Below are 22,527 nucleotides of genomic sequence, written 5' to 3' on the forward strand. Positions count from 1 at the left end.
ACTTGCCACCGGCTGCCACAGGAGAGGAGCCCCAAAGAGGAGATACAAGGACTGCCTGAAACAACATCTCAGCCTTGGCCATATTGATCATCATCACTGGTCTACTCTGGCCTCCAATCGGGAGGTCTGGAGACACACCATCTATAACGCTGCTGCTTCCTTTGAGAACGCAGCAGGATCACCCTTGAGGAGAAAAGACAATGCAGAAAGAATCGTGCCCTGCAGAATGTACCACCTAAGGAGTCTTTCTGCTGTGCCTTTTGGAACCGGCCATGCCTGTCTTGTATTGGCCTTTTCAGCCACCAGCATGTTTGTAACAAATGTGGGTAGAGCCCTCCCCAAATCTTCCTTTGCGAAGCCCAGCCATGATGATGATGATGATGATGATGATGATGATGATGATGATGATGATGTGTTCCGGCAGCTTCTGCAGTGCTTCCCAGTTACCGCTGCCCTCCCCCATCCCTGGAGGGCAGTGCCCTTACTCACAGCTCCAGGATGAGGACCACATCCGTCTTGTTCTCGTAGATGTCGTGCAGTTTGACAATGTTGGGGTGCAGGACCTGCTGCAGGATGGTGACCTCCCTCTGGATCTCCTCCCGGCTCACCCCGCGCCGGCTCGCCCGGCTCTGCCGCTTCTTGATGAACTTGGCGGCGTATTCCACACCCGTGCTCCTCTCCTGACACTTCTTCACTATGGCAAACTGGCCGCTGCAGGGGCAAGAAGGTGACAAAAAGGCTTTCAGATAATCACAGCTTCCCAAATAAGCTTGACCCTGCAAGGCCTGAGCAGCACTGCTGAGCTTGTTCTGGTCCAACAGAGAGGACTGTTGCAATTCTGCACTTAAAGGCAGTGGAGCATAAGGCAGCCTCCCACTGTGTCTGAAATTTAGCAAAGCCAAACAACATCTGGCAAAAGGGAGGGCAGATGTTACAACCTCTAAAAAACAGAATCAGATCTGCCCCAAAAGGTTCAAGCCACCTCTCCTTCACTGGGCAGTGTTTAAGACCTTCAAGTCTGCAGTGCACCACTGGATGTTCTGAAAGGACATGCATGCATTCAAATATCTGCCTTAGGAATAATCTCTAGAGAAGCACTCAAAGGATTGATAACCCTCTGGAAATGTAGAAACTGGCCTCCAGTAACCAGTTTTCAAATAAAAGAATGGTTCATTCAATATTTCTGCACTTCACTTGATAATTTAGGTGTAAATGTAACTAGAGTAAGAGCAGTATCTCAGTGCACCTCAAGGACAGAGAATTTCCCACTGTACCAAACAGTACAGGGGCTGCACTAAGGTTAAAGGCCACGTACCTACAGTTTGGTAACAACATTTTCTTCACTGTGGCTCCTAAAGAAGTGCCACTGCAAAATTTCCCCCTTATCTCCTAAGGATTGGCAGATCTCCAGTCCCAGAATACACATTTAGTATCAGATACTTCCTCACTCAGGTCATCATGTCCAGACTTGCAAGGAAAAGACTGATCTTACAGGTAACCTTAACCTTTAGCTACTGTGATTTCACCAGACAGGATCTCTTGATAAGAATCACAAACAAACTCATGAAGTGCACCCACAGCTGTTCCTGTTTTCAATATTATTGTATCCTCCACTGGCTTGGTAAATGAGAGATGTACTACATGCTGTACTTCGTGCTTCATCAGCACAGACATCTGATTGGAGTCTGTCCTCAAACTACAAAGGCAGAGAAATTAAAAATGAAGGCTGTCACTCAGTGCTCAGCTGCTCTCAAGAGCCAACACTCCACGGCAGAGGCAGCCCCTCATTTCAAAGGGTTCAAACAAAAGCCAGCCTGAAGTACTGCTCTGGGGTTTTCATTTTAATATGGGTCCTGAACACTTCTGAGGAGAGAGGCAGGAACAGATGGGACAAGGGTCCTTATCCCTTTAGGACAAATCATTCACAAATGGACTGTGGCCATTTGTCAAATGCATTAATTGATTCACATTTCTCCTGATTTTCTCATTACCTGCAAACCCTAGAGAAATTCCTCCTACAAAATCCCCAAACTTGCCTTAAACATTCTGCTGGAAGAGTTTGCTGTGCAGTGCTGAGAGCTGTTGGTGTATAACACGGGTTTCACGGGTTTTTTGCTTGTCTGACCATATTTTGCAAGACGTGCATCTTGCTTGGTCCAGACTTCCTAAAGAGACACGGCACCAATATTTCTGTGTTTGCTTCCTTGAATTCTCTCTGGGGATATAAATTCTGCCAGCAAAGTCAGGGAGAAAAGACTTTTTTTACGAGTGCTGATCATGGGAACAAACATGGTCACCTTTGCACAGGGATACTGCAGATTTTGTGTATTTTTGTTTACACAAAAACTCACGAAAAATAATAATGGCACGGTGTAGGAATTCCTGTCTTCTCCTTTCACACAGTTATAGTCTGGGACAATTATTTATCACAATACCCATTCCCTTGTGACCTGCTATTGCTCCCCTGCATGTGTACCCACCAACACACACACTCCTGCTCCTATCCCAGTTTTCATGCTATTTTCTGTAGCTCTGGAAAACAGGCTTTTGCAGACAGTCTTTACTGAGCCAGTTTGTGACTGAGTAGATGTTGAAGCCACGGGGAATAATATAAATGCACAATTCCCTAGCCCAGGACATTAAAGACAGAGTGCAATTACCAATGGATAGTTCATGTGGAGGCCTGCACAGCCAGGAAAAAAGAGGATTTTACAATCACAGTCGACACACTTTGGATTTCTTGTTAACCACAGAGCTTGTAAGGTCAAGCACCAAGACAACAGTGTCTCTGCACCTTCTGTAAACCCAAGTTTACAGCCCTGAGAAATGAAGCCATTCAGTTCATTTCACAGGGGGCATTTGTGCCTGAGCTTAGCCTTGAAACTCCATTTCACAGGGGGCATTTGTGCCTGAGCTTAGCCTTGAAACTCCATTTCACAGCTCAGATGGCCAAATTTCAGCAAAAGACCTTGCCAGAATTCCTGGGCTTAGTATATGGCTGAAATGAGGATGACTTGGGTCATGAGCAGCTGTATTTACAACACACACAGGATAAGCCCAGAGGGTGACACTTCTGGATGTGTCTACCTGGAGCTCAGAATGTCTCCCCCAGCATTTTCCTGGAGAAATTGGCTGCACACGCCTTGGACACTGATCTTAAGAGATCTTTTCCAACCTTAATGATACTATGATTCCTAATTTCTTTTTTTTTCCCCAGGCAGTTAAGTCTGTTCCCTTTCAGAAATGTTTTGGACAGCTGTACAACAGCCTGTCACACACTCAGCACAGGCTGTGCTCAACTGTGGTAACAGCTCATGACTATGAACAACAGCAGCTGCATCCTGTCACTTGTAATATAATTAGGTACAACATCAAATCTGTCCACCATTAATGATGGAATTCATCCCAGAAATGAAGACAACCTATAATTTGCATTGCTACTATCATCTAGGAGATTTGTCACTGAGAAAACAGAGGCAGTAATTTGTCACTAATAAGAACACAGAGGCAATGTTACTGGGTGGGTTTGGAGTCTAATTTCAGAAACTGTAGAGGAGCACAAGGTCAGCTCATTTAATCACAGGATTCAGGAGAGGATGTGGAAAGGATGTGGGAAGAGAGAAACTGGACAATCCAGAATAACAGGATAAGTTCTTGCTCTTTTTTCGAGGCCTACTTTTAACACAGGTTGTGGAGGGTAATGCTCTGGGGCAGAACCTTACATGGCAGCTCCAGGTTGGAATGTCCTATCATATTCATCTTCATTTAATTTGCTAAAGAATTCTAAAAAAGATGAATTTTTTTATTGTTATTGTTATTTTGGTAGTTGTTAAAGCTTGAAATTCCCCTAAAAGAGATGATACTTTTGAACACGCTGACAGATACACTTTACTCTGAAATATGTTTTCAACAAGTTCTTTGAAAAATAACTGAACCTGGCAGAGGACAGTGCTCTGGCATTCTGCCACTCAAGAAGTGACACTCAACTCCCTCCATGAGCCAGGACAATTTACTTAGGAATAGATTTGCAAGGGATTTTAGGCACCAGCCTCCCACTGACTTCACAGTAATTAGGTTCCTGCACACTTGATGGAAAACAACACCTCAGTCCTTCTGTACTTCATTTCCCAAAGCCTGTAAAATGCAGGTAATGCTGCTCAAAAATCAAAAACATTATATGGGCTGAGCATACAAGCTGGACCTACAAACTGATTTCATGTCTCTAGATAGCACTATAATTGCAACTACAATCATTCCTATTTTTATTCACAAGCTGTTCTCAACCACTTTCTTTAACTGCCCAGATTCACCTGCAGACTGCTGTGAAAGTTGGAAGGGTACAATCACAGCCCACTGCACAGAGCAAGACACCAAGACTTTTTCTACAGTTTTTTTTACTTGAATGGTGCCATAAATACCTCTCACTCTTCTCTGATGTTGGTTTTTACCTACAGCAGGTGTGGGGAGACATTCAGTGGTGGGAATGCAAGCCTGAAAGGGTTTATTTGCTGTTACAAACCCCATCCCAAAGAAAGACAAAGGATGTCATTCACATATGTGGTTGCCTGTGCTTAGAGCATTAATTTAAGGTTTACTAGACTTTGCAAAGTCTGCCAGTCATTTGGTCTCCTTCCCTAACTGGATGATAAATTGTGCCTGGTACTTTGACAGCAAGAAATTAAAAAGACACTCTCTCCAGTGTCAGATACTCTCTGAGCTCTGAGTCAACACTGTATCTTGAACTCTGAAAACAATTTTCTTTATGTTTATTGACACAGCAATCAGTTACTTTACAGTTTATGACACAAGCCAAGTCAGAGTCACCTTCTGTTGTCCTTAAGGGTTCTTAAAGCACCCTTTGCTTTAATATTGCACAATCTACAGTTAGAGATCCGTAAAAATATGTTATGAAACCATCATGTGTACATTCTTCAGTTAATAGACACGAACAGAATCACAACAATACTGTTTAGCCAATCTGAACACAGGGCTTCTCTAGATTCAAGAGGCTGCTTTATTTAGTTTCAGCAAAGAAGGGTAATTCCTTCTCAGTAACAGCAGCTGGTTTTATGTCAACAGTTTTGTTCACCGTGCCTTTCTGCCACTGTTAAAGTGGGATTGGTCATCTCAAGCTTAGAAAGTCTGCATCTTGTTACTTTCCAATCTTTTTCATTCCTGTTTCTTTTTCTTGGAAAAAACCCACACAAATAAATTTATCCATTTATGGTTGTCTTTTTGTTAACTTCCAAAGCAAAGCCCCTGAGAATTCTTGCTGAAGGCCTTCCTTGAATTTGAGAGGATAACAGCTATTTCAGGCTTGATCTGTTCAAAATGATTGGAATTTTATTAAGCTAAATGCTCTCCTCCCTCTCTGCTTACACTTTCCAAGGAGACTTCTGCTGGTTGTGACTGCACTGCCAGGCTCTTCCCAGCAGAGAGGACAGGGGTCTGCTGGTAACAACTTAATTTCTTATGCTCCCAGCTCATTTATGAAGCACAGCTCAATCAAAGGCCACAAAAGGTTCACAAAACGTGCATAAAAGCTTTTGCTGAAGGGTTTTTGCAGGAAGTTTGTGGTCATGACCAAAAAGACCCAGAAGCCTTCTGTAAAGGGCAATAATTTGCACTACATTTTACTTTATATAGAGGGGTTTTTTTAGACTAAACCAGGATTTTGTACAGCAGATATTTAACCTAAGTAGGGAATAAATAGCAAGTCCAACAGCATGGTATTTACAAAGAAACTACAGTGCAAGAGCTGAAACAACAAACCAGCAATCCTAGCATGGCAAGGCCACTGAAGGGAAAGCATCTTGCTGTTTCCATAAGATTTTATGGAATGAAACTAAAAAAAAAGACCCCAAACCTTAATCTGTTAAATACTCTGCTGACACCTCCTATAACTTCATAAAGAGCTTTAAAAATAAGATTGTCATAAATATCACTGTACTTTTGTTTAAACTGCAAATAAAAATGAGTTTTGGTTTACTTGTGTTTTTTCTTTTCCTCCAAAAAAATGCAAAAAAAGCAGCTACCTCTCCTAAAGCAACTACACAGAACCTAAACTGTGGTAGATGCCAGACTATAATGGAATGATCCCAGATTTTCTGAATGGAGCGTTTAACAGGAATTTTGCTTGACTACTAAAAAGCAGTAGAAAGAGGAAAAAAAACCAAACAGCTGCCACTTTTAAAAACACTTATTTTCACTGACAACTCGTGTTTTACTGACTGAGTGTGGAGGGTGAGTTTCAATACTCCTGAGAGGGAAGTGCTGAGCACCTTTGGACGGTCTGTGATAATGTCCCTGCCTGGCACCTTCCATCCCCACCTCCCTCCAGCTCACACACAGGTCACCAACACACCCTGACCCTCCGTGTCCAGGGCCAGGAACGAGTCAGAAGAGCAGAGGAATGTGCACTCAGAAGGATCTGCTTTATAGGAATAAGCAGGGAGAAAATAAACAATTTGAAACGCAAAGGAAGTTTGATAAATGTAATGTTTCTGATCCGTGCTAGGAGTCATCACAAGCTCTCAGCACAGTAACGGGCTCGGCCTTGCAGCCCCTAGAACACCACATGGGGGCCTCAGCCCTGAGCCACAAGAAATCTGTCACCTCCCGAAGCATCACCGGCAGCTCCCGAAGCTGTCCGGGGTTTTTGGAAGCCTCCCAGTCCTGCAGTGACAATCGATGTGGCTCCTGAGCGGGGAGGTGCAGAGTCTGCAGTGACACAGCCTGAGCACAGCGGTTCTGGTGGCTCCCTGACAGCCTGGCAAGCTCTTTGTGCCACCTGAGCCTCAACAATAAAATGCACACGATGAAAAATTCTCCCCGCTTATCAGACTCGGCTTTTAGATCGAGTATCAGCACTTGGAGTGGCAATGAGCAGAGTCCAGAGCGCTGGGGAAGGTCAGAGCTGACTCATGCTCAGCAGGAACAGCTGATTTGATAAGTTGTTCCTTTTGCTAAGTGGAGCAACACCAGGGTCTACGTAACACACACACAGAAGGTCAGCACACTGTACCTGGGCATTTAAAGGCCCAAACCCAGCCAGATATGGACTGAAAGGAATATTCCTGGGGCAGGTACATTGAATGGGGCCATTGTATGGTCAAAAGGTTAAAGGATTTTTCTCCTTCCCCGTGTAGCAAACAGAGGGAAATTATGCTGGCATCTTAATCAAGACTTGAGGAAATGATCTGTAAGGCCGAAACCACAAAGGGTTGCTGAGACTCCCATTTCACTGCTCAGCTCTTACAACAGGTTTTCACTCGGGTTCAAAACTGCTGCTGCAGAGTTTTAACTATGATTCACAGATGTCACCTGAGATAAATGAAGCTTGACCATCAGACAAGTGCCAATAATGGTCGTGCTAATAATGTGCCAATAATGGTCATGCCAATAATGTGCCCAATGCTTTGGGACTGTCAGCCCAGTGCTGAGCTGCACTATGTGTATGTCATGTGCATTTTTACTCATAGGTAACAGCTTTCATTTCAAAAGCATGGAGTGAATACTATACAGAGTCTATTCTCTCAGCTGTTCAAATTTCCATCTGATTTCTCCCTCAACACAAACCGGAAAAAATGGTTTCATTTTCACAAAAATGGCAAGGCAAAGACGGGGTAAAATTCAGTGTTTTTTCCTGGAATTAGTCTTCAATGTTTTTTCCTGGGGTTAATATTCTGCTTAATATTCAGAGTTAAAGACATTACAGAATTTGAGCTTCCTGAACACGACCAAGGAGGTCACTCAGCTCTAATTATACTTTCAAAGCCAGACATGGACTAAGGCAATACACTGAGATCACTTCCATCATCCAGGTGGGTGCTGGTGATAAGGAATGCATGACTTTGTCACAAAGTAAGGCCAAGGCCAGGTCTAAATCACCAAGGCCAGATCTTTTCAGTTACTGTAGGCAGAGCAGCTTTGTTCTAGAAAAAAAATCTAAGCAAAAAAAACCTCCCATTTTCTCTGCACTTTCTGTGACAAATCAAAATATTTCGGAAATAGTTAAAGTAACACTGAAAATTAAGAGGGAAATCTGTTTAAAAAAGGAATAAGCTAAGAGCACTTACTCTGAGAATATAAAGAATATAAAAAGAAAAAGTCCAAAACCAGCGACTGTTTCAGACAGCTGATTACAATCCCAGTGATCCTGACCAAGTACTGCATCCCAGAACTGCTTCAGCAGAAGATTCATTATCCATGAAACACACGATTTAGAAGATTTGTAACAAGAAACATTAAGAGAGGTGCTGGTTAGTCCTCAAGAACTAAATTTACATTTTGCATCTAATGCAAAGACTTGCTTTGTGTGTGTTGTAGGATAAAATAATCCAAGGTTATTCTTCAAAATTTAAAGAATTAATTTAAAGTACAAATTAATCTAAGAACAGAGTTAAGGTCTGAGAAAGCACAATACTGAACAATTTCTATAGATAGAAAACAATGCCTGGTATGAAGATCCTGCCTGGTGTGGTAAGGGAAAATTTCCCAGCTGCAATCACACCCCTGTGTTTACAGGGAGAGTCCAACTAGCTGGGTGACATGGCTTTTTATCCTGGATTTCCAAGTTCCTCCCCTACAGTTATCTCTGCTTTTTGTTTCACAACATAAATAAATATTTGGTAGTTCCCCTGTCAGAACAGTGATTGTGTGGCAGGCTCCAAGGTCCCATCACCACTGGTGAAATGTTTTATTTGCTGTCCTTTAAGGCTTCACCCAGAAGAAAGGGTTTCCCTGTCTCAAGGCAAGGAGGAGGTAGGAATCTGTAGCTGGAGAGGGGGGACTACAGGAGGGATGATGAGCCATTGATGAAAGATTGAGCTTGGCTTTATCCTTCTCTCAGCCTCACTCTGCAGGGGCTGAGAAAGGAAGACTCAATTATGCCCAAACTAACCAAGAGAAATCACAGTGATTATCTCTGGCATGAAGGCATTGACTGAACCAGGAGTGAGGGATAAGCACAGCTCCCAGTCAGTAAGAGAGGCCAGAGACTGGAGTGGCCACTGGAAAGGCTGGCCCACGCTGGAGGAAGGCAGAGCTCCTTCCCACAGTGAAGAGGGGAGACTTCCACGCCCACAAACATCCCTCTGGGGTTTGTGGAGTGCCCCTGTTCAGTGTGAGCCCTCCCACGCTGCAGAGCTGAGCTGCAGGGAGCAGGACACTGCCCCAGGACACTGCCACCCTCACACCTCCCTGCAGGGACACACCTTCGCAGTGGGCACTGGCACAGAACACTTTGGGACAGCTCCGTGGCACTTCCCACCCTCAGACCTGTAACAGTGACACTGCCCAGGAGGCACAAATGTCAACAGCTCTCACAGCCTGGCTGGCAGCACATTTAGGAAAGAGATTAATGGCTCTGTGGTACAGCCTTTTATAAATTAAGAATGATCTGCTGCAACGTTCCTGCAAAGGGCTTAGACCAGGATCCTGCTCAAAACAGGTAAATCTGTTAATGTTTCTCACAAAGTTTATTAAAATCAAAATTAAAGGATGCAGTTTTTCCTTACTTGAATAAAACAGGCGTTTAGCAACACAAACTCACATTTACAAAGGGATCCATATTGAAAACATTCTGTGAAAAATAAGTTTTGAGGCATCTATTTTTGATCAACAGCTCAGGCACAGAAAAACTCAATCTGCCAGAGAGTCTGACGCCTGCAAAGAGTGACAGCATTAAATGCTGGGGAGGACTAAAAAAGGTACTCCCAAATCACACTATCTAGCACCCTTGGGAGAGGAGGAGAGAGAAGACAATCTCCTAATACCTCTGCAGGCACTGATCACTTCAGTCCGTGTGGCTTTCTACCTCTTCTAGACTGTCAGCCTAGTAAAACTGAGGGCTTTTTAAATAAATCCTCATACATATTCATTTTCAAATAAGTTTCCTAAACTCTCTCCTTTTCTTGCCATCAATTTTGACAAAGAAAGAAATTAATTTGAATATCCTAGCAGTAAGCTCTATTATTTGCTTATGATGTGGAAACAATGTGCTAAATTCATTTCATAGGCTCCTCTTTTTAGGTTCCCTTTCAGCTGTGGCTAGAGAACCTCAGTCCACACAGACTTCAGACTTGCAAACTGGCTGATATGGGGGAAGTAACTTGGTTATATGTGTGTATTTCAAGTATTGCACACATTCAGCTGCTACAAGGGACAAGGCCATCAGCAACTTGCTCCAACACCAAGTACCTGACTCATCGTTCCCTGCCTTTACCCTTTGGAGAAATTGAGCAACAGAGCTGTAAACCTAAGATTAATATTTGAAAGACTGAGGGAATGTTGGAGCCAAGCAGCGAGTTCCACACGCAGTTGCAGCTATGGAAAACCTGCTCCCCCTTCCTGCAGAGGGCCTGCTCTCACACCACTGCCCAGACACAACTGCCCTCAGAGCACCCTCTGAGCTGCTGCCAGCCCAGCAGGGACCGTGAGGGGGTCTGCTTGAGGAGTCACAAATGCTGTTTGCAGGGTTTGCACAGGGGGGGCTGAGGAGCCTTTGCTGCCCAAGGACAGGAATGTCTCATGTCACCTCCAGCCCAGACCCAGCTCGGCCCTGGGAAGCAGCATTTGCTGTGGCACGGGAGCATCCCTTCCCTGGTGCTGTGCAAACAGTCAAGCAGGTGCTGGCTCTGGCAGTGACATCCTCCATTCCATCTTATGGCTGAGCCAGAACAAGGATTTAGTCCTGTATTAACAACTACTTTTGCTCTCAAGAAGTCACAGGCTCAGGAGGACGAGAACAGGACAGACTCTTCACAGACGGGGTTTGGAAACAGTTTTCTAAGTGACTCCTGCTGCCAAAATTACAATAAAGGAGCCCTTTTACCTGCCAGCAACCAACAGCTTGTTGCAAACACAGTGAACTAATAAAAGGCATCCCCAGGTTCTAAGGGCATCAGTCAGCAGTGGAACACATCAGTCACTGCAATCTGTCCAGCATGTTATTCTGCTTCTAACAAAGCAAGATATCATTTATCACTGGCCCTTATCAGTAGCTCCTGCTCAGAGATATACAGGTATGATGAACCAGGTGACACAGAGCTGAAACAAGAGCTCTGCAGGGCTCCTCACACGTGAAAGTGAAAATACTCTGCCAAAGACAGTGTGCCATTGTACCTGCAGCCAGGGGAGGAGGAGGGCTGCTCTGACCACACAGCCTGAGGCCTCTCAGGGTGATTCAACAGCAATGGCCAGCCTCTACCACTGTTGCTTCAACAACCCCTCCATTCAAAGTGCCAAATATCCATCAGTTTGAAGAGGAGAGTGATGTTCATCATCTCAACAGATTCCCAAATCCAATTCGGAAACCAAATTAAAATTAAGCTACTCAGTCTCCAGTCTCTCCCTCTGGCAGTTTGACTGTTCCAGCACATACTAGGGCCCCCTAGGTTAAAAAACCACAGCAATTACACCCTGCACACACACACACTGAATTCCTACACTGCTCACTGTGGTCAGGTTTGCACTGTCAGTGCACACTCAGTGCTAGTCAGTACTCAAAAGTAAGCAAGTACAGAAAAGTTAATAGTTAAGGCCTTCCTGAGAGGGAAGGGAATGGAAAACAAACAACCAAACGAACCCCATTCCCCTTAAAAGAAGTTTTTCTTACCAACTCTAAAGGTGAAACAGCTGAGAGTGAAAAAAAAAAGATTTGGCAGGCAAACAGCTTCAACTGAAGTGTTTTAATGGAACTAAATTATTGGCCCTTGAAAAAGGGTAATTGCACATACACAGTTATTTATCAAAACCAACTGCCAGACATTGGGAAAGAAGCCAATGTGTCTATAGCCCTAATTTAGCTATTTACATGTTAAAAAGGAAAACACTGGAGGGCTGGACAGCAGCTCTCCTCACCCAGAGCTCTGCATGTTACTTAGGGCTGGGGGAGCCCTGTGTGTCCAGCCCACACACCCAGCAGAGTGTTTCAGCAGGTGCTTATGGTGAAGCATGATTACAGGTGGTAATTACAGCTGTAATTAATACCTGCAGATTAGCCTTTATGGATGAAAAGCTATACAGAGGCATTAACCAGTCCAGCTGAAATCCCAACAGGTAAATCTTTTCAGGAACACAAGCACAGCGTTTTGCAGGCAGATATGGATGTGTTGTGTCACAATGCTGAGCAGGGCTGGCCAGAGCCAGACAAAACCAAGTGCTGTCTCTGTGACAACAGCACGGGATGTTCCTGTTCCCCAGCTGGCTCAGGGAACGGGCAGGTGAACTCAGCCTACAGCACAGACACAGACACCTATCTAAGAAAGACAATGTGAACATACCTGTTGTTGTCCTAGTTGCAAAAAAAAGAAACAGGAAACATAGTTAGCACACTTCAACTAAAAAAAAACTAAAATATCCAAAGTGCAGTTTTGGTCAGGGGTTGTGTTTGTGTTGTGTAGTGTGACTGATTTAGGCCAGCATGCAGAGTCATAGTTTGAAGATACATGGCAAATATCCTCCGTGGTTAAAATCATCTGGTGTCAGCAGTGCATCCTTACCTTCCCAGCTCTTCCCCAATGTCATAAACGTCCTCCACCTGCTGCTGCTTGAAGAAAGCCATGCCTGGTCTTTCATTGATGCTCAAAGGTGATGCAGCTGGAATATTAATAAAGAGTGACATTCATTAGGGTCTTCCAAGAGGCCAAGTGTCAGTAACACACACTTTGGTATAGTCACTTTGGATCCACTGCAGCTCATTCATGGCCAAAGTCACCACTGAGCAATCAAAATAATTAATTTAGCAGTCTCAGCCAAACAGTGAGGGTTCAAACCTGGAAAGAGGTGAGCACCCTTAAGTGAAGGTGATTCCTGGCCCTCACTGATGTACCTGAGCACATACTGAACCAGAAGAACAGAACACACCCTGAAACACAAATGTGACGAAAGCAAAGCAATTAATTAATAATTTGACAAACTTATGGACAATAAAGCCTCTACACTACACTAAAGAGAGCCAGCATGAGAATCAGCGTTACAGGCTCCTTCAATAAAGTGTCAGCAGGCAGATCCCGAGCCAGGGAGAGCAGCAGGCAGAGCTTCCTTTTGCTCAGGTCAGGCAGGGCTCCTGGGGCACACAGGCAGGACAGCAGACACCTGAGCTGCTGCTGTGAAAAGGCTTTGTGACCCCATCTACAGAGCTTTCAGCACATCTTTCCCCACCCACTGGATGTTTCAGATGAGGAGAACACAAGCAGCACTTGTTACTCTGCGTGGTCTGTGCAATTGTTTCCTGACCACAATCTTTTAAGCTGACAAGCCCGGTGGGGTCTGGAAAGACAAGCCTCTCCTTGGTGCATTTGAGCATCTGTGAGTGCATTATGCTGGGCTGCTTTGGGATGGGAAGATGATCAGAAATCCCATTATTGCTTGGGACACACCTCCCCAGCAACACAAGTTATGGGGACAGAATAGATTTGAACAGAATAACCGGTCGGGTTAGGACATGTTTGGTGTTCCCTGTGCAGATGAACACTGGCATCATCCCCAACAGCCCAAACAACGTCCACCATTCAGATCAGAACACATAAAATAGCTGTGAGGCCTCCAAGCATCACGACAAAATCTAACTACACTGAGCCATGCAGTTATTCTCACACATCTCTAGGCTTCAGCACCATATCTGTACTTGTCCATGTAATGTGCTTTTCTGTATGAATCCCAGATGCTTCTTGCTTCAGATGCACTGGGGACTTCCAGGTTCTATATTTCTACACAGCTCCTGCATGTTTTTAAATAGCAGTGGTTGGCATCTCACTGGGGCAAACTGTGAAGCATAGTTCACTACAAAATAAAGCTCTATTTTGATCCTTTAGAAATAAGCTCAACTCAGTGTTGCAAGAAGATTCAGCTGTTTTGATAGATCAGCAGACTCATTATAGAACAGGGCTAAGCACCAAAGAGCAATTGCAGTATTCCTGTCAACTTGAAATGCACATAATTTGAAGATTTTTCTCTGACAAAAGCATATATCATAAGCAGCAAATACTTTGTAAAAATTCAACAGCTCACCAAAATGCACCCACTTTTTGTCATGCACTCACCTCAGCAAAAGGACTGGCTGCTTTGTGTGCCCCCACCCTTTCTATAAACCATTCACTTCTAACACGGGGTAGAATGTTGAGTATCAATTCAATTCTTTTCCAAATATGCTCCTTCTATTGCTTCAAAGGAACAGAAATAGTCTCTTAGTGCTTCTACATATATTTTTTGGTTGATGTTAGCAAAACCTAGGGGGAAAATTATTCGACTGCTTTATTTCAAGCAGAAGGGCTACTACATCAATGCTTACATTGATAGGAGTTGGGAATTACTTTCACTCTTTCAAAAAACAGTAGCAATAAGTAAAGGGGTATCAACAAAATCAGATGTCCCCTTATGAGGCAGTGAGCACTAATTACACAACACACAGGCTGAGAAGTGGTACCTGTTTCCATCAAACCACACTGGTTGTGACACTGAAGCCCAGAATAACCATCACACCATTAAAATACACTGCAGAAACCAACACTTGTCAGTGGTGAGAATGATGTGTTACAACGTGGGTTATTTCTTTCCACTTCCACTTTCCACCCCAGTACTTTCTCAGCCATTTTCTGCCTTTGTCTGTATTTTCAGTTTGTCAAGGCGAAGCTGGGTGAGCTGTTCTGTTACTCTGCTCATTAATTTCCTTCCCAAAGCCACATTCATGCCTGGGACAAAAAGGTCTATTTTTCTTCTCAATGAAAATAAACTGCACTTTGTATGCAAATTACTGTATTCTTCAAGCAATCTTTCATAATTTCACAGAAAGCTCATTGACCAATATTGCCCAGGGCTTGAAACCAGACTCAATAAATGTTTTAGCAGCATTTACAAGAACGAGGACACTTCTGAGCTATTGGCTCCTTATTAAGTTTGTCTGATGCTGCTTAAAATTGTCCAGACCAGAATTTTCTGAGGTGTTGGTGAAAAACCAGTTCAGCCCTCACAGACTTCAAAAAAGCAAACGAAGGACAATACCAAGCCTTGCTGAAAACCCCAAACCTTTTGCTCACCTTGAACTGCAAAATTAAGTTCTGAGCACATGCAAAAGTCCAGTGCAGGAAAATGCCCAGGAATGAAGAGACACTGCTGAGACTTGCCCAAAGATGGTAAATCCCTCAGGCTGACTACTCCCCTCATCAGAATCCCAGGTACATGGTTATAAACAACATTAATGCAAGCACACCTAAAAATTAATTGTTTTCAGAGAGAGTTCACTGCCATTCAGAAGAGCAAGTCAGAAACATTGCTTTGAGAGTGGGGAACCCACCCAAAATGCCTCTGGGAACACAGTCACTTTTATGTTTGATTGACAAGTTCACTCCTCCAAAGAACAAAGCAAATTCTGCAGGTGCATAGAACTCATGCAATATTATCTCAAAGGTAACCAAACAATTCTAATCCCTTTTACTGATCTTTTAACTGGCACCCTTTTCAGCCTAGAGCCTTGTTTTTGAAGGCTGAAGGCAAAACTGCTGCAAAGTGTTCAGCCCCCCCGGGGCACCTCTGGTGTGCTGGTGTTTGCCACGTCCATCAGTCCCGTTATCCAGTCCTGCCTTCCACAGACATCCCTCCCTGGCTTTCACCCAACAGCCACAGTTAGCAGATGCCCAAAATAGATCACACACTTGATGACCCAAAACAATTGCCATTAGCAAATACACAGCACAAGGGGGATAGGCCAGCAACAGACAACCTTCACACACTTAAAATTCACCCGAAATAAAAATGCCATTCACCAGCAGGAACATAACACTCCATAAATATTATACACTGAACTCAGGAAATTAAGGTGATTTCACTTCCAACGATTTTTTTAGACTACAAGTTTTGTTGGACTCCATTTGCAAGTACAGAGCACAAGAACATCAAAGGAGGAATGAGAGCCTTCGTTATTTTTTTTTCCTCTAGTCAGGTGGTGATTTTACTTATGGTGATAAGTGAAAGCAGAAATGAATTAGAGATGGTCAATTCATCTTTGACTCACTCAGACAAAAAAGTTGTACATTCAGGAAACAGAACAAGCCACTTTTTTTCCTGAGCATTTCCATACCAAGGCCAGTCTCTACTCAGCATCTGTATTGCTGTGTTTCCATAATGACACTCCATAGTACAGTAAATGTTTAATATAAGTATGAAATATCTCACCTTTTGCTGCTGTGTCCAACTCTTGTTTACACAAACCAAATACCCCAAGGCAGCAAAGCATTGCTTACCCTGGGCAAATGATTTTCCTACAGACATGTAACAAAGCTCTAGCAAAGCCAGAAATAGAATACAGGCCCCTGAGATGGCAGTTTCAGGCACCAGAAACATCTCCTGCCTAATCTCTTCACATTCCTAAACTCTGCTGTACCATGAAATGGGAACTTTTTTACCCTAAGAAATCAGTTTCCCATTGTGATCTAAGACACAAATTTAAACACATCCTTCCTATCAGTATCTGGGTACAGACATTCTTCTTCCAGCACAGAAGTGCCTTTCTAGAGCAGCTTGTGCTGTGTGAAAAGACAAATTAATGTACTGAAAGCCACTCTACTGTAGAGGGTGACGGAATCTGCCTTAGGAGGAGCAGAAGAAAGTAGGTTCTATTTCTCTCCTTTAATAAAGGTTTCTCTGCACTGGGAAGTTATTAGCTGGTCATTACCAAATTATGTGACAATCAGTGACTGGTCTATACACCTCAAACCATGATAAGTGTCCACCCACCACTGAATGAGAGAAAACAGAGGTGAGACCAAAACTGTTGGACCATTTGCCTTGCCAGCAGCTTTAGATCTTTTTTTCCTTTAGGGTGTCTTCTACTCTAAGGAAACCAGTTTCAAGTGACCGAGGTAACAGCTGACTCATCTTACTTTCTCAAGTACACCTGACATGAGCTGAATAACTAAACCCTCTGCCAACCTCAGAACCATCCCCGTGGCATGTTTTTATATGACAAAACAACAGACCAAAGTATCAACTTCCCTTTTGAACTGTTTTATAATTCTGAAAAAACTACCAAAAGAGTTTAGAATCAAAACTGGACTGTTTTAAATTAATCATTTGGGTGGGGAAAAATAAAAAATTAAAAAAAAAAAATCAAACCCACCAAACAAATGAAAGTTATATTGTCTTCTAGTTTTGGTGCCCTGGGCTAAAAGAAAACAGATTTTTATAAAAATTAAAGTGTTTTCCTCTTGCACCCTTCTTTCACTTTCACTCCTTCTTTCACATTTCCTTCTGTTTTCTTTTATCCAACAGGAAAAAAACCCAAACCCAAACTACCCAAGTAGTTTTTACCCTTTGCTTTCAAATAAATCTAGCACAGTTAAAAATTACATTAATTTCATCAAAACTCTTACTTTCACCAAAATATTTTCCTCTCAGAAAACAACAGCAGCCTAAACATTTCTGTCAGAGAACTGAGGCAGTTATTACTGCCTACGTGTCTGTAGCGGACACCAAACACACCCACCATCTGAGCCTTCAGTCCCATTATGGAACCACAGCTCCTGCCAGTGACTCTCAAGGGATCCCAAATTTACCCTGCAGTAATTACATGTGTGCTGAATGACCCGGGGCTGTATTTCCAAGCTTCAGGCACACGTACCAAAGGCGCCGGCTCTGCAGCTAATTCCAGCTCGCAGCGCAGAGCCAGGGGCCGGGGCTGGCGCTGTAAGCGATCCCAGATCCTCGCGTGCCTGAGCGCTGATCCCGGTGCGAGCTCCGGGACAGGGAGCAGGGGAAGCCCGCAATGCCCGGCGCGCTGGCACCGCGGGGCACTGCCCGCTCCCGCCCCCGAGGCGCCTGCAGGGATTACCGCCGAGATAAGGCGCATCGCTGCCCCGAAGGCGCCTCTGCCATCGCACGTTTTTCGCAAATAAAAAAGCACGGGAAGGTCTGAAACCTGCAGATGTTTCAGAGCAAACACCTCTCCAAAGGGGCAGAGTTGCGCTTTTCCCCACACGGCAAGCAGGTGAGCGCTCCGACCGCGGTCCTCAGCGGGAGGCGGGTGAGCAGCCAAAGCAGGAACAATTGCCGCACGTTTCCACCCTCTAATCCACATCTTCCTTTCTGACTGTCCTCTAAAAGGATGCAGGCCAGGCCAAACCTGTCCCCCTGCGCTGCTGCTCCAGGACCCCCAGAGGAGCAGGTGTACAGAAACCCACCGCATCCCGAGGGACGCTGTGCGAGGGAAAAGGCAGGAAGGAACTCGGGGATGAACACGATGGGGTTGCACGGCCCTGCCCGAACGGTGCCAGCGAGCTGAGGTGCGAACCCCGGACCGACTGTCCCCAAAGGCTTCGGGCAGAAACGCGGCCGGGCCGAGCGGTGCCAACAGGTAACGGGGTGTGTGTGGAACGGCCGGGCTGCCCAGCCCGGGGGGAGCTGCCCAGGACGAACAGCAGCTGCTCACCGAGGGGGTGCTGCGGGAGGAGCCGGCACACGCCGTGCGAGCGGGGTCAGCGCCCGCACCGCCGGCAGCCCGGCCCGCGGCACGGACCCACCGCCCGGCCGGACACCTCGGCTCTCCCCGAACCGCGGCACACGGACCGGGAGCAGCGTGAGGGCGGCTCGGTGCAAGGAGCGCACGGCGAGAACACGGAGAGGGGGCTGAGGGGGGAAGCGCCCACTTACCGCGTCCGCCGGGCGGGGAGGGTCGGGGCCGGCAGGAGCCTGAGGGGGCCGTGCCGGAGCAGGGAGGCTGTGCCCGGAGCAGGGAGGCTGTGCCCGGAGCAGGCTGAGGGGGCCGTGCCGGAGGAGGGAGGCTGTGCCCAGAGCAGGCTGAGGGGGCCGTGCCCGCCGCCCGCCCCGTGCCGAGAGCGAGGGAGGGCAGGAGGGAGGGCAGGAGGGAGGGCAGAGGGAGGGCCCGGCCCCCCGCTCCGCCCAGGGCAGCCCCGCGGGGGTGGCGGGCCCGGGGTATCCTCAGGGACACGGCGGGGAGTGTGTCCCGGTCCGTGGCTCCTGGGGCCCGGGGTATCCTCAGGGACACGGCGGGGAGTGTGTCCCGGTCCGGGGCTCCTGGGGCCCGGGGTATCCTCAGGGTCACGGCGGGGAGTGTGTCCCGGTCCGGGGCTCCTGGGGCCCGGGGTATCCTCAGGGACACGGCGGTGAGGGTGTCCCGGTCCGTGGCTCCTGGAGCGGCCGCAGCAGTGCCGGGGGGCTGTGAGAGCCCCGCATTCCCACGGGTGGGATGCGGACAGACCACACTGGAACGGTCCGAAGCGTTCCAGAGCAGCACAGCCCGCCCAGACTGATCGGGGAACAGTGCAGAGGTAGAACCTGATTTCTGTGCTTTGGTAGATACACGAAAACAATACCAAGAAAATAAGGCAAGTTGCATAAGCCTTGTTCTGTATTCTGATAGGAGCCTAGATTGGTTATTGTGTGGTCTGAAACTCACCCAGTGAAATTCCCACTGCTTGTTCAAGAAAGTGCTGTGATATAAAGAATGGTGATATAAAGCAATATAAAGAATGTGCTATAAAGACATGTTCCCAGTCCTCACTGTGCACCTCAAGCTGCATTAACGTGCACGACCCCAACAACCCTCTGCCACTCTGCTTTCCAAGCTGCCCCACCCCAAGTGTTGGCTACCAGCAATGACATCCTTCATAGGCTCTCTCTCCTATCATAGAGACATCCCCAAAACCTGTAAAACTAGATTTTCTCCCTCTTTATTTGGCAGACAGTAATTGCAATAAATACTGTTTGGCCTCCTTACATTTATTCTGGGCAAGTTAATATCCATCATTTGTTAATGAGGAATGATGTGGGATTGTTCACACCTTCAAAATCAAATACAAGTGCCAGGTTGCCCTCACTTCCAATTCTCCCTGTGGTTAATGTAACACAAAGCTATGGTAACCTACCATACATAATTAGGAAGGCTGTTTCCATTTGCAGGAAGATGCAAAGATAGATGAATTAAAAAATAATTTTGTTCTAGGCAAGTGCTTAAAGACAGTGCTTTTTATTATCACAGTTGAAAAGAAACTTGGGTTCAGACTTGTTTGAAGTCAAGAGGATGAACTATGCCCTGCTTGCCTGCCCTGGGAGTGGTCACAGCCCACGGGTTCCACCCAGCTCTCCCAATTCCAAAAGGAAAGTGGCTGCAGCTGATATTACACAGGGTTGAGAACAGGAAAGGGAAGCAATAGTAAAGGTTTTAAAGGGCAGTGGAAGTATTCAGAATTCTCTGAAAGGGAAATAAAGACACTGCATTCCTCGCCTTTAGCTCTACAATGTGATATGATCATGTGGAAGTCATAGCAGTCGTCCTATAAAAATTCCCAGAGCAAAGGGCACAGCAGGAAGGCCACCTCCTTTGTTTGCTCCCAGCTGCAAGGAAGGGAACAAAACAGCACAACTGCTCTTCAAACTGGGACAAGCTCTCCCTAGACCCCGAATAACCCCAATTTGAATTTCCTGTTTGCTGGCCAGCCCTGCAAGGTTTCCAAGAGCAAGGGTAGACTGAATCCCATCCCTGGTGCCACGTCCATAGGGCTTGCAAGCCCAAGCACAGGTTCTGCCTCAGGAAGATGCAGCTCCTGAATTATTCTGTAGTTGTTCACCGTTACAACACTAACTCAGACCTCTCTGTAACATCTTTGGCAACAAAGGTGAAAGCCTTGATGTGCATACAGGACAAGCACAGAAAGGAAAACTCAAAGCTGAGTAGTGTTTCCAGTAGGCAGCACCAGCAAACACTGCAGCCATGCATTTACCAGCCCCCTTTAGGAAGTGAAGGAGAAGGAAGGCCGTACCTCATGTTCCCAAGGGGGAGTCCCAGGATCAAACAGCAGAAAAACAACACCTGCATTTCTTAAAACAGGCAAATAGCTTATTTTACAGTTTAATCACCAATCACAGTTCCTGAAGACATCACTGAGTCTGTTCCTTAGCACAAACCTGAAGTCTTAGAGGCAGCTCACTGCAAAAATGGGACTGGTTTGTACCCACCAAAGATCCACTGCATTTGAGGGACGCAGGCAGGATGCAATTGCTCAAGGGCAGAATGTTAATTAAGGCCAAAGTCCTCTTCATTTAACAGGTATATTCTAGTATCAGATGTTTTAATTACTTTACTTCTTTTTACAACACCCCAGACTAATTTAGGGTCGAGCATAGTTACTTATTAAGTAACTGTTTGGTTTTTAAAATCACATCTCGTGTACAGTCCTGAGCTTTGCTTTCTGCTCTCACCCTCTGAAAAGCTGGCACCACAGATGGGCATCACTGAGCTGAAGGCAAGTGTGGCTCCTACAGCACAGAACACCACTCTAACTTCCTTGTGACTGAACCTTTTACCTTCTTTTGCAGGGAAGGAGTTTCCAAGCCAGAGCACACCCTTCCTTTGCATTATCTGAGGGAAGGTACTTGTGTGGGAATTCCTAAAGCTTCAGCACTACAGGGTTCTGCTTTCAGCTGAGGTCAAGGGGCTGCAGATAAGGAAGCTATGTTTAGCACTCCTGAAAATCCCACAGAATGAACACCTGACATGCTGCAATACCAGCAGGTTCAGTGCATGCTCTGCTCCTCTGAGGCACCCAGAACACAGTGAGGCTCTGCAGGTGTTGGGGCTCAGTTCAGAGCAGGCCAACTGCGTTTATCCTCTCTCTTAAGTTATGCATTGCTTAGGAACGAGCCTAAGCCCCACTCACATCCTTACTGCAATTCCACTGAGAACAGATGTCTCAAGCTTAGTCCCAAGGAGCAAATGGGAGTCTCAGCTGTTCTGTGCAGGCCCCAGCAGCTGCAAGGGCAACACAACCTGCTCAAGCTAAATGTGCCGAGTGTCCAAGTGAGGACATTGCTCTCTGTGCACTCTTCCCAGAATTTTCTGTTTACTTCTGACTTCAGTTTGCAGTATACAGGACAGGAGGTCCTTAGGCCATAGTCATGTTCTGCCTCAACTGCTGATCTCTATCCTGTTTTGCAACCCCCCTGAACCGATTTCCAGCTGTGCCATATCTCCTGCTGTAACAGCTTGCCATTCTGCAGCAGAGCCAGAGGACAAGAACAGTGCATTATTCACCTCTGCTCATTAAAGATCTGCTTGGACACCCAAGTTAAGTCAACTCCTGTTTTTTCCTCCCTCACAAACCTTTAGCTGTTAAAGTTTTCTATCAGAAGTAGCTGAGGTACTTGATAGCCTCTTTAAGGGAATCAAGCAACTCCACAATGCAAAAGTTATATCTGAAAGACAGACATTGGGACAGGATTTCCAAATTAATTCAGTACTTGGTTAAATTTTCAAAGCAGCTGAAATTATGCATTGGACTGCAAAGCCTTTAGCAGAACATCAGTACCGAGCCTCCAAGGGAGGCTTCTGGTGTCAGGAGAGATCAGACAAATCCATGTTTCCTAGAAAGTGTGTTCCCTGCAAACACTCATGATTATTTCATCTTCCCTTCCCTCCTCTCCCAAAAAACTAAGGACACCAATCCCAAGTTGACCCAGTCAGCATCACCTGCATGCAACATGTTTATAGTTCACATCTTCAAGCTTCAAAGCCCA

General features: G+C 45.7%; 1 protein-coding gene across 3 annotated transcripts in view; it reads right to left on the minus strand.

Annotated features, from left to right (window-relative positions):
- Positions 1-19,243, minus strand: part of DAPK2 (death associated protein kinase 2) — a 42,498-nt gene extending 23,255 nt beyond the window's left edge. The window contains exons 1-4 of one of the 3 annotated variants that reach the window (XM_064668410.1): positions 18,646-19,243; positions 12,777-12,868; positions 12,504-12,600; positions 490-711 (exon numbers count right to left, since the gene is read on the minus strand). In XM_064668410.1, coding sequence (XP_064524480.1) covers positions 490-711; positions 12,504-12,565 — 284 coding nt within the window. In that variant the 5' untranslated portion in view covers positions 12,566-12,600; positions 12,777-12,868; positions 18,646-19,243. Of the gene's footprint in view, positions 1-489; positions 712-12,503; positions 12,601-12,776; positions 12,869-14,045; positions 14,166-18,645 lie in introns of all 3 variants that reach the window. The other 2 variants (XM_064668408.1, XM_064668409.1) reach the window with 2 other exon arrangements.
- Between the last annotated feature and the right edge of the window lie 3,284 nt (positions 19,244-22,527).

Source organism: Pseudopipra pipra, chromosome 12, assembly GCF_036250125.1.
Source record: "Pseudopipra pipra isolate bDixPip1 chromosome 12, bDixPip1.hap1, whole genome shotgun sequence".
Lineage (NCBI taxonomy): Eukaryota > Metazoa > Chordata > Aves > Passeriformes > Pipridae > Pseudopipra > Pseudopipra pipra.